General features: G+C 43.2%; 2 protein-coding genes across 7 annotated transcripts in view; one reads left to right on the top strand and one right to left on the bottom strand.

Moving 5' to 3' along the window:
• aven (apoptosis and caspase activation inhibitor) overlaps window positions 1–12,765 on the bottom strand; it is a 116,666-nt gene that overhangs the window by 421 nt on the left and 103,480 nt on the right. The window contains exon 7 of one of the 2 annotated variants that reach the window (XM_033026933.1): window positions 264–392. The exons of the other annotated variant lie outside the window; for it this stretch is intronic. The gene's annotated coding sequence lies outside the window, so the exon portion shown is untranslated. Of the gene's footprint in view, window positions 1–263; window positions 393–12,765 lie in introns of those variants that run through there. 2 annotated transcript variants of the gene reach the window in all.
• The window catches only part of ryr3 (ryanodine receptor 3), a 358,203-nt gene that overhangs the window by 333,680 nt on the left and 11,758 nt on the right, over window positions 1–12,765 (top strand). For all 5 annotated transcript variants that reach the window (XM_033026930.1, XM_033026931.1, XM_033026929.1 and 2 more), the window contains 3 exons: window positions 269–415; window positions 3,040–3,174; window positions 7,330–7,486. In XM_033026930.1, the coding sequence (XP_032882821.1) occupies window positions 269–415; window positions 3,040–3,174; window positions 7,330–7,486 (439 nt within the window). The remainder of the gene's footprint in view (window positions 1–268; window positions 416–3,039; window positions 3,175–7,329; window positions 7,487–12,765) is intronic.

Raw genomic sequence — 12,765 nt, 5'->3', positions numbered from 1 at the left:
ACTGTAGTGACGGACAAAAAGCTTATGATTCTGGTATAACGTCTAGTCTTCAATGCATTTGACAAAACAATACAACTATGGACCAGGAAACTGATAAATTAACAACAAACCAAGGGTTAAAAACAATATCACATCACTACTTTAATTGGACTTTCATTAGATCAAAGTTCCAAGAAGTTTTCTTCAGAAAAGGCTGTTTTTTAAATTGTAATCTACTGTTTCCAAAATCTTTATAATGCAAATTATTTCATATAATTTCTATTTGCAGTCATTTTTGTATCTGGCTTGGTACACAACCATGTCTATTTTGGGTCACTACAACAACTTCTTCTTTGCTGCCCACTTGCTGGATATTGCTATGGGTTTTAAGACGTTGCGTACGATATTGTCATCTGTAACACACAATGGGAAGCAGGTGAGAACTATTAAACAAAAGGTGTGGTTAATGTCTTATTATTTTCAATCTTGAAAGATCTAAAAGATTATTGTGAAGATATGTAACAGCTTGAAAATGGTAGATCTGAATAAGTTTTTAAAATTACTTTTTGGAAATAGCTTTGGATAAAAACATTCAGTCAAACATGATGTATATTTAGTGTGGGAAAGAACTGCAGATGCTGGTTTAAATCGAAGATAGACACAAAATGCTGGAGTAACTCAGTGGGACAGGCAGCATCTCTGGAGAGAAGGAGTGGTTGACGTTTCAGGTCGAGACCCTTCTTCAGTCATATCTTTAACTGTTCTAGATAAACTATCAATACCAAGATATGCTTGTTGGGTTAATTCCCCTTCCCTTTTTTCCTGAAGAGTGCTGTAACATCTGTATCATTCCAGTTGTCTAGTTGTCTTCCATTTAAGGAGAGGATATTTGGCCCATTTTATGAAAGATGCTAGATACTCACCAGAATAAACCTTCATGCAAACTATTTATATCCCATGTTTTTACTGGAAGTCTCTACTGCAATTTCATCATTCTTTCCTGAAGTAAAGCTTAAGTATTTGAATGTATCCTTTAAAAAAAGAGAATAAGCTTAGATGGATATCCAGCTCTTGAACAATCTTCGCCATAGCTCTGCAAGTATTTCTCTTTCGAGTGTTTGTCTTTTTTGATCACATACTCTATTTCTATCACCCATTCAAACTAGTGGATGGACTACAAATTATGGCATTGCAAATGATAGCATTACAAACTGTCATACGAGGAAAGATTGGAAAGACTGGGCTTGTATTCACTGGAATTTTGAAGGATGGGAGGGTTCTTATGGAAATATAAAAAATTATAAAAGGACTGGACAAGCTAGATGCAGGAAAAATTGTCCCAATGTTGGGGGAATCCAGAACCAGGGCCACAGGCTAAGAATAAAGGGGAGGCCATTTAAAACAGAGATGAGAAAAAAAGTTTTCACCCAGAGAGTTGTGAATTTGTGGAATTCTCTGACACAGAAGGCAGTAGAGGCCAATTCACTGGATGAATTTAAAAGAAAGTTAGATAGAGCTCTAGGGGATAGCAGAATCAAGGGATACTGATTGTGAGAAGGCAGGCATCGGTTACTGATTGTGGATGATCAGCCATTATCACAATAAATGGTGGTGCAGGCTCAGGGCCAAATGGCCTTTTTGGTCACGTCTTCAAAAAACACCCAACCTCCCACGTACAAAACCATGCTGACTATCCCTAATCAGCCCTTGTCCGTCTAAATGCCTGTATATCTTATCCCTCAGAATACCCTCTAGTAAGTTTCCAACTACAGATATTAAGCTCACTGACCTATAGTTCTCTGCAGCCCATTTTTCAATAAAGGCATAACATTTGCCACCCTCCGATCTTCTGGCACCTCTATTTAAAGATGACATAAATTTCAACCATGGCTCCCGCAATTTCCTCTCTGGTATCACACAATGTCCTCGGATATATCAGATCAGGCCCTGGAGATTTGTCTACCTTCATACATGATAGTACCTTCAGCACCTCTTCGACCGTAACACTGACTGCTCTCAAGCCACTTCCATTGACTGCCCCAAATTCCTCCGTCCTCCTGTCTTTCTCCTCGGTAAATACAGAGGAGAAATACTCATTGAGGACCTCACTTATCTCCTATGGCTCCACACAGTGTGTGGTGAGCACATCGGAATTTAATACTGCAAGTGTGATCTGACCAATGTTTGATAGCTATAACATGATTTGCAAAGTCAATGCATCAGCCATATCAAATTCCCTTTTCATTACCTTTTCAGGGATTGATGAGAATGACTATGAACTTGCACCTCCAAAGTTTCTTTGTACATCAACACTTCTCAGCTCCCTGACATTTACTCTATGCCCTATGAGAATTTGTCTTCCCAAAGTGAATTATCTTACTTTTGACCTTATCTTACTAATTACCTTAAATTCCATCTCCTCTGCTCTGCCCAACTATCCAGCTGAGCTATGAGATGCTGTTATCTACAAACTTATTAATTAGATCACTTAATTAATAAAACATCAGCACTTCCAGCAATGATCCGTGGTTTGCCATTTGATATAGGCTTCCTCAGAACAATACCTCTTCCTATCCTTAAGCCAATTTTTGGATCCAGTTTGCCAACATGTCTGGGATCCCTTGTGGCTTAATCTTCTAAACTCGCCTATCGTGTGGGTCCTTATCAAAAGTATCACAAAAGTAGATAAACCATGTCTACAGTGATGCCTTCCTTCATTTCCTTCATGTTAGCTGAGAGCTTGTTTTTATGTGACTTCCAGCATCTTCAGTTTTTGGAATTTGAAGTCCTCTTTATTTTCTTCCATCCTTAAAAGTTTCATCAGTATTTCCTACTTTGCCATTTCATTAATTTTATATTCAGACATCCACTGCACCTTTTGTTCCAAAAGCTTTAATTTTGCTAATATCTATTAATATTGAGGTTTAATCAAATTCTAAAACTGCACTGCCCTCCACGCTCTCTATTACCTTGTTTAATCACACGTAATTTGAAAGAATCAAATAGGTCAGGACCCTTTAGATGGCATCACATTAAACATTGTTCTTTTTCCTTGTGCAGCTTGCTCTGACTGTTGGTCTCCTGGCAGTGGTCGTGTACCTGTACACTGTGGTTGCTTTCAACTTCTTCCGCAAATTCTACAACAAGAGCGAAGATGAAGAAGAACCAGATATGAAATGTGATGATATGATGAAGGTATTTGTTTATTTATTAGCACCTTATTTTTGTTATTCACAAATGGAAGTGATATTGCTTGTATGGCTAAAGTGCTCTCCACTTGAGAGTCTCAGGATTTTAAACACGTAACTGGAAAGGATTGACTCTTTATGACCACATCAGCAGCCGTGCAACTTGGAGGAATACTTTGGCAATGGTGATGTTCCCATATGCCCAACACCTTCTTCCCACGTGATGTCAGAGGTTTCTTGATGAGTTGTTGCACTGCATTTTGACAATGGTTTGCATTGCATCCATGCTGTGTAGATGGTGGAATGGATAGGGTGAGGAACAAGCTGGGTGTTTATCACGGATATGTCAAGCCTCGAGTTTTGTTGGAATGTACTCCTGGCATTCCTTGTACATGGAGTCATACAGGATGGAAACAGGCCCTTCAGCCCAACTTGCCCATGCCGGCCAAGAGCCCAAACTACACCAGTCCTATCTGCCCGTGTTTGGCCCATATCCATCCAAACCTTTCTTTTCCTAACTGTCGATTTGTCGTCCTTATAATAACAGTGGCCTCACACCATGTCAGGTTATATAGAATTTATTGGGTACAAGCAATACAATTTCTCACTTAAGAGTTCATTTTAAGACTAACGGAATGCAGCAGACCGCGACGCTAACAAGCTAGTGGGCATACTTACAAATGCATGACTCGTAGCATGAGCCACTATTCTACATCCCCCCCTCTTAAAGAATCAATAACGATGTATACCCATAACTAAGCAACACAAATATCACAACCGATGACAGACTGGTGGAAAGTCCAACATAGTCTGGATACTTCACGACCGGCCTGCAAACATGACCAGCACGTGTTCGATAGAGACCATCTCCATTCTTTTTCTCTGGGGAAGGAGCAGGCGATTGCACCACCATGGGGGAGTGAACCAACACCTCTGGAGTCGAAGCAGGAGACCGTTGGGCAGGCGAAGATTGAACAGACAGAGGAACTGTCGCAGGCATGGATTGTTGTGCTGGCAAGAGCATGCGAGGGTCACTAGATGCAGATTGAAATGAACTTGTATGATCCGGATAATAAGGAGGAGGGATTGGCTCATTCACAGGCAGAAGATGTTGTCTGTTGCGTCGATAGGTGCCGCCATCGGCTCTAACAATGTACGAGCGGGACCAGAAACCACCCCAATATGGTCATGGCCTTTGTCAGTCTGTAACCGGACCACCTGTCCTTTGGTCAATGGCGGTAGTAGCCTACTCGTCTTGTCGAACCATTTCTTTTAACGTCACGTTTCTGTTGCAACCTGTCTTGAACCTCCTTAGGCAGAAAGACATGTGGGACTAATGTTTGCTCTGCTACGGGCAGCATGGTACGGGTCTGCCTTGACAATAATCGTTGAGCAGGTGAACCCAAGACAGGGTCACGGGAAATGTTGAGTAAGTTGAGCAAATCCAGGAATACGTCAGATTTAGCCCTGTGAGAGCGCTCCATTAGTAGTTCTGCACTTCTGACAGTCCATTAGACTGTGGATATTCAGGGCTGCTGGTGATGTGGTGAAAATTCCAGCATTTGGCAAACTCTCTGAATTGTTGGCTGGTGAACTGACTGCCATTGTCAGTTAGCAGCTTGCCTGGAGATCCGTGGACGGAAAGATGACGAGATAATTTCGAAATCACACCGCTGGAAGTGGGACTGCTGAGAAAATCAATGTCGAACCATCCTGAATACGAATCCATGAGCACCAGGTACTGCTTGCCATGCCATTCAAATAAATCAGCTGCCACTGTACACCATGGTAGCGTAGGTACGGGATGTGGCAGAAGTGGTTGCTTTTGTTGATGAGGTGCCAGGTTATTGCACACCGCACAAGCTGCCACATTTTCCTTAATGTATTCGGCCATGCCAGGCCAGTAAAACGTGCTTGTCAAATGCTGTCTGTTGTTGCTCATGCCAGGTCCAAGCAGAGTCTTTGTGTGTGAGATGGTGCAAAGGGGCTGATATTTCACTGAAATCTGGAATGAATTTGCTCAAATAGTTCGCCATGCCAAGGAACCTCTGTAAGCTGGGCACATCCGTGGGTGCTGGAAGCTCATTAATAGCACTGGTTTTCGCTGGATCAGTTTTCATGCCGTCCTTGGTAAAAATATGGCCTAGGTATTATACCTCATTCACTCTGAATCTGCATTTTTTGGGATTGAGTTTGAGAAGGATGGCCTCGGCACACTTCATTACTTTTGTCAGATTGGTATCGTGTTCCTCGATCGTTTTTCCAGCAATGAGGATATCGATGGAGCATGGGTATCCGGCAAACAATTGCTCCATGGATTGTTGAAATACTTCACTGGCAGAACTTATACCAAAAGGCATCCTCAAAAATTCATATAGTCGGAACGGAGTACTGAAAGTTGTCAGCTTGGAGGATTTATGTTCCAGTGGAATCTGCCAGAATGAACTCTTGGCATCTAGCACTGTGAATACAGTTGCTTCAGCCATCTGCCCCGCAATCTCGTCCACAGAGCACATTGGATATCGTGGTCTCTTAATTGCTGTATTTAAGTCCTTGGGGTTAATACAAATCCGTATCTCATCTTTATTCTTCTTAGTAGCGACAACCATTGAGGAGACCCAGACACAGTGAGTGTTCAGTTATGGGAGTAATCACACCAAGAGCCACCATTCTGTTAAGTTCACTTTGTACACGATCTTGCATAGCATGGGGAATCCTGTGAGCCGGACAAACAACTGGGATTGCCTCAGGGTCAATAGTAATCGTGTATCTCACAGGCAACCTGCCCAACTCGTTGTTAAACAATTCCTTGTGTTAAAATGTGATGTGTAAAATCACAGTCTACAGTCAGTGGGCAGGCTGAAGGAAATTAAACCCATGTCATGGCATGCATCGGCACCCAGTATGGATGGTACCTTCTCGCGTACCACGTAAAAGTCCAGGATATGGTCACACGCGTTGAGACGGCAACGTAACTTTACTTGGCCAATAGGGTGTAGTGGAGCACCGTTAAACGAGATAAGTGATGCAGTCATCTGAGTTAGAGTTTCTGTGTTTTGTAGCTGTTGGAAGACAGCCAGTGAAATTGCGTTGCAGCCTGCCCAACCTCTCCGTATAGCTCAGGCCCTCAAGTCCTGGCAACATCCTTGTAAATCTTCTCTGTACTCTTTCCAGCTTAACATCTTTCCTATAGCAGGGTGACAAAAAAAGAACACTGCTCCAAATGTGACCTCACCAACGTAGATGTTGGGAAGGAGTTGGGAAGTCTAAAGTGAGTTGCACACTGTAGAATCTGAACATAAAATATTTGTGTGGCTGATCCAGTTTAAGTTTCCCACCTCTATTCTATTAATGAGTTGTATTACCATATAAGCAATGGTAATGCCTAGAATGTTAAGTGCAAGTGGTGTTGAAGATGATCACTGCCTGGAAGATCATTGCTTGCTATTACCAGCCCAAATCTGTCCTTTGCTTGGGTCTGGATGGACACAGGTGTGGTTACCTTTTTGGCTTGGGAATTGTGAATGCAACTGAACATTATGCTCTTATCGCAGAGCTCCTCCCACTTCTGTTGTGGGTAGACTGACTCTTCCCCCCCCCCCCCCCCCCCCCCCCCCCAATCTTTGCGCATCCTCGTCCTGGACTTTTCCACTCGATACTTTAATTTCATGTCTGGTAGCAGACCAATTTCCCTCCGGCATAAATAAAGTTGTATCTTATCGTGTGGAATATATTTTTCAATGTCCTTCTCTCTCCTCGCCCCAAATGGGGTAAATGGAGTTCCACGTGATGGGATATAATTGAACAATCACCCACAGTCTTCCATTATTTTCATTCTCTGTGGTCATCTGCAAAACTTTTTGTATCACCATGCATTAATCACTTGGGGAAATGTAACCCTGGCTCATAAAGTAGGAACACCTGCTGATTTCCACATCATGCCCCAGAAATGCTGACGCCAATTTGGCATGTGAACCATTGCTGCAGCCAATAACTATACATATTCAACCAAATGCTTAATGGGCCTTGAGGCAGTGGTACTGATATAAAGAATGACTCATTTTCTGCCATACCATCTTAATTCAATGCTTCCTGCCTTTATAACACATTTAAATAGTTGACAACGCAGACAAGATTATGACAATGCTTTCTTTTTTTTCAGTGCTATTTGTTCCACATGTATGTGGGCGTAAGAGCTGGAGGTGGCATTGGAGATGAAATTGAAGATCCTGCTGGTCATCCTTCTGAAATGTACCGAATTATCTTTGACATCACATTCTTCTTCTTCGTCATTGTCATCCTACTAGCCATTATTCAGGGTATGTTTTCTTATCATAAGGAAAGTTCGCAGTAGAATTTCCTTTTATTATTGGAAATCAAACTAGTGCAGGAACTTCAACATGAATGGTAGGGCCCTGGGAAGTGTCGTAGAGCAGAGGGATGTGGGAGTTTAGGTACATTGTGCCTTAAGTGGCATTGCAGGTAGATAGTGTGGTCAAGAAGACGTTGGATACATTGGCCTTCATCAGTCGGAGCATAATTTTATGAATACATAAGGGGGCAAAGGGTAACTAGGGAGAGAGTGGGACTCCACAGGAATCAAAGCAATCGACTCCGTGTGGTGCCACAGGAGATCAGCAGTCCTCCATGAGTATTTCTCCTCTGTATTTACCTAGAAGACAGACAGGAGGACAGAGGAACTTGGGGCAGTCAACGGAAGTGTCTTGAGATGGGAGGTGTTTGGGAATAATACAGAAGGTGCACGATCAGTTCATTCCAAAGAAGAAGAAAGATTCTAAGGGGAGTAAGGGGCGACTGTGGCTGACAAAGGAAGTAAAGGATAGTATAAAATTAAAATAGAAGAAGTACAACATAGCAAAGATGAGCAGGAAGCCAGAGGAATGGGAAACTTTTAAAGAGCAACAGAAGATAACTTAGAAGGCAATACTGTGAGAAAAGACAAGGTACGAAGGTAAACTAGCCAAGTATATAAAAGAGGATAGTTAAAGCTTCTTTAGGTATGCAAAGAGGAAATAATTAGTTAAGACCAAAGTTGGATCCTTGAAGACTAAAACAGATGAATTTATTATGGGGAACAAGGAAATGGCAGACGAGTTGAACAGGTACTTTGGACCTGGCTTCACTAAGGAAAACACAAACAATCTACCAGATGTACTAGTGGCCAGAGGACCTAGGGTGACGGAGGAACTGAAGGAAATTCACATTTGGCAGGAAATTGTGTTAGGTAGACTGATGGGACTGAAGGCTGATAAATCACCAGGGCCTGATGTTCTTCATCCCAGGATACTTAAGAAAGTGGCTCTAGAAATCATGGACGCATTGGTGATCATTTTCCAATGTTCTATAGATTCAGGTTCAGTTCCTGTGGATGGGAGGGGTAGCTAATATTATCCCACTTTTTAAGAAAGGTGGGCGAGAGAAAACGGGGAATTATAGACCAGTTAGCCTGACATCGGTGGTGGGGAAGATGCTGGAGTCAATTCTAAAAGATGAAATAGTAGCACATTTGGATGGCAGTAACAGGATTGGTCCGAATCAGCATGGATTTACAAAGGGGAAATCATGCTTGACTAATCTTCTGGAATTTTTTGACGATGTAACTAGGAAAATGGACAAGGGAGAGGCAGTGGATGTAGTGTACCTGGACTTTCAGAAAACCTTTAAGGTCCCATATAGGAGATTAGTGGGCAAAATTAGAGCACATGGCATTTGGGGTAGGGTACTGACATGGATAGAAAATTGGTTGGCACACAGGAAACAAAGAGTGGGAATTAACGGGTCCCTTTCAAAATTGCAGGCAGTGACTAGTGGGGTACCACAAGGCTCGGTGCTGGGACCGCAGCTATTCACAATATATATTAATGATTTAGATGAAAGGATTCTTCGTCTTCTTTTCGTGTCCATCTTGTCACAAATGTTGACCTCGCTGTCATCATCAATCCTGAAAAGGACGTAAGCTTCCAGCGACAATCATGGAAGCCATCACTTGTCGCAATAGATGACTGTGGTAGCAGAATTAGCTCAGGATACTTTCAGTTTCCAGTCCCACGACTTGGACACTTCGGCTATGGGGCCGATGAAGGGATTAAAAGTAACATTAGCATATTTGCAGGTGACACAAAGCTGGGTTGCAGTGTGAACTGTGAGGAGGATGTTATGAGGATGCAGGGTGACTTGGACAGATTGGGTGAGTGGGCAGATGCAGTTTAATGTGGATACATGTGAGGTTATCCACTTTGGTGGCAAAAACAACAGTCACTGAAAGTAAGCATGCAGGTACAGCAGGCAGTGAAGAAAGCTAATGGCATGTTGTATTCCTAAGAAGAGGAGTTGAATATAGGAGCGAACTGGTCCTTCTGTAGTTGTCCAGGGTGCTGGGAAGACCACACCTGGAGTATTGTGTGCAGTTTTGGTCTCCAAATTTGAGGAAGGACATTCTTGCTATTGAGAGAGTGCAGTGTGGGTTCACAAAGTTAATTCCCGGAATGGCGGGGCTGTCATATGCTGAGAGAATGGAACGATGGGGATTGTATACACCGGAATTTAGAAGGATGAGAGGGTATCTTATTGTAACATAAGATTATTAAGGGATTGGACATGCTACAGGCAGCAAACGTGTTCCCAATGATGGGGGAGCCCAGAACTAGGGGTCACAGTTTAAGAATAAGGGGTAGGCCATTTAGAATGGAGGTAAATAAATACTTTTTGACCCAGAGAGTTGTGAATCTGTGGAATTCTCTGCCTCAGAAGGCAATGGAGGCCATTTCACTGGATGCTTTCAAGAGAGTTAGATAGAGCTCTTAAAGATAGCAGAGTCAAGGGATATGGAGAGAAGGCAAGAACGGGGTACTGATTGTGGATGATCAGCCATGATCACAGTGAATGGCAGTGCTGGTTCAAAGGGTCGAATGGCCTACTCCTGCACCTATTGTCTATTGAGAGCAGTCAGTGTTACTGTCAAAGAGTTGCTGAAGGTACTATTCATGTATGATGGTAGACCAACCTCCAGGACCTGATCATATATATCCTAGGACATTGTGGGAAACCAGAGAGGAAATTGCGGGAGCCTTGGTTGAAATTTACGAGTCGTCTTTAAATACAGGAGAGGTGTCGGAATATTGGAGGGTGGCAAATGTTGTGCCTTTATTAAAAATGGGCTGCAGAGAGCTATAGGCCAGTTAACATATTAACATCTGTAGTTGGAAAGTTATTAGAGGGTATTCTGAGGGATATGCAGGCATTTAGACGGACAAGGGCTGATTAGGGATAGTCAGCATGGTTTTGTACGTGGGAGGTCGGGTGTCACAAATCTGAGTTTTTAGAAGACGTGACCAAAAAGGTTGATGAGGACAAAGCTGGAGATGTTGTATACATGGACTTCAGTAAAGCATTCGACAAGGTTCCTCATGGTAGGCTGCTCTGGAAGATTAGATCGCATGGGATCAAGGAGGGATAGCTGAATGGATAGAAGATTGGCATCATGGAAGGAAACAGAGGGTGATGGACTGGAGGCCTCTGACTAGTGGTGTGCCCGTTACTGTCGTCATCTATATGAATGATTTGGATGAGAACATACACAGCAAGATTAGCAAGTTTGCAGATGATACAAAAGTGGGTGGTTTTGCAGATAGCGAATATGGTTATGAAAAATTGCAGCAGGATCTTGATCAATTGGCCAGTGCGCTGAGGAATAGCTGATGGAATTTATTGCAGAAAAATGTGAGATGTTGCATTTTGGGAAGTCTAACATGGGCAGGACCAATCCAGTGACTGGTAGGGCTCTGGGTAGTGTTGTAGAGCAGAGGGAACTAGGAATGCAGGTGCATAGTTCCCTGAAGGTGGAATCGCAGGTAGATCGGGTGGTCAAAAAGGCTTTTGGCACAATGGCCTTCATCAGCCAGAGTATTGAGTATAGAAGTTAGGAGGTCATGTTGCCATTGTATAAGACGTTGGTGAGGCCACATTTAGAGTATTGTGTTTACTTCTGGGCACCATGTTATAAGAAAGATGCTGTCAAGCTGGAAAGGATACAGAGAAGATTTACGAGGATGTTGCCAGGACCAGAGGGTCTGAGCTATAGGGAGAGGTTGAGTAGGCTGGGACTCTATTCCTTGGAGCATAGGAGGATGAGGGGTGATCTTATGGAGGTGTATAAGATCATGAGAGGAATAGATCGGGTAGATGCGCAGAGTCTCCTGCCCAGAGTAGGTGCATCAAGGACCAGTGGACGTAGGACAAAGGGTGGTGAATGTATGGAACAAGCTGCCAGAGGACAAGCTGCAAAGAGTAGGAGTGAACGGGTCCTTTTCAGAATGGCAGGCAGTGGCGAGTGGAGTGCCGCAAGGCTCGGTGTTGGGGCCGCAACTGTTTACTATTAATGATTTGGAACGGGGAATTAGGAGCAACACTAGCAAGTTTGCGGATGACACAAAGCTGGGTGGCAGAGTGAACTGTGAGGAGGATGTTAGGAGGTTGCAGGGTGACCTGGACAGGTTGAGTGAGTGGGCAGATGCGTGGCAGATGCAGTATAATATAGATATATGTGAGGTTATCCACTTTGGCGGCAAAAACAAAGGAGCAGATTATTATCTCAATGGGGTTAGGTTAGGTAAGGGGGAGGTGCAGCGAGACCTGGGCGTCCTTGTACACCGGTCACTGAAAGTTGGCCTTCATAACAAGAGGATTTCAGTATAGGAGTAAAGAGGTTCTTCTGCAGTTGTATAGGGCTCTGGTGAGACCACATCTGAAGTATTGTGTAGAGTTTTGGTCTCCTAATCTGAGGAAGGACATCCTTGTGATTGAGGTAGTGCAGCGTAGGTTCACGAGATTGATCCCTGGGATGGCGGGACTGTCATATGAGGAAAGATTAAAAAGATTAGGCTTGTATTCACTGGAGTTTAGAAGGATGAGGGGGATCTTATAGAAACATATAAAATTATAAAAGGACTGGACAAGCTAGATGCAGGAAAAATGTTCCCAATGTTGGGCGAGTCCAGAACCAGGGGCCACAGTCTTAGAATAAAGGGGAAGCCATTTAAGACTGAAAAAAACCTTTTTCACCCAGAGTTGTGAATTTGTGGAATTCCCTGCTCCTGCACCTATTTTCTATATGTTTCTATAGGAGGTAGTTGAGGCAGGGACTATCCCAACATTTAAGAAACAGTTGGACAAGTTTGGACGGATATGAACCAAATTCTGGCAGGTGGGACTAGTATAGCTGTGACATGTTGGCCAGTGTGGGAAGTTAGGCCGAAGGGCCTGTTACCACACTGTGACTCTATTGAACTTAGAACATTATGTTACAGTCGTACAAGACATTGGTGAGGTCGCATATCGAGTATTGTGTTTCGTTTTGATCACCCTGCTAGGAATTATGCTGTTAAGCTGGAAAGAGTGCACAGAAGATTTACAAGGATGTGGCCATGTCTGAGCTATAGGGAGTTCTTGAGCTGGCTAGGACTTTATTCCTTGGAGCGCAGTAGGATGAGGGGTGATCTAATAGAAGTGTATAAGATCATGAGGAGAAAAGATAAGGTGAACACACAGAGTCTTTTACCCAGAGTGGGTGAATCAAGGA

The sequence above is a fragment of the Amblyraja radiata genome, chromosome 9 (assembly GCF_010909765.2).
Source record: "Amblyraja radiata isolate CabotCenter1 chromosome 9, sAmbRad1.1.pri, whole genome shotgun sequence".
Taxonomy (NCBI): domain Eukaryota; kingdom Metazoa; phylum Chordata; class Chondrichthyes; order Rajiformes; family Rajidae; genus Amblyraja; species Amblyraja radiata.
This window is presented reverse-complemented; position numbering and strand designations above follow the sequence as displayed.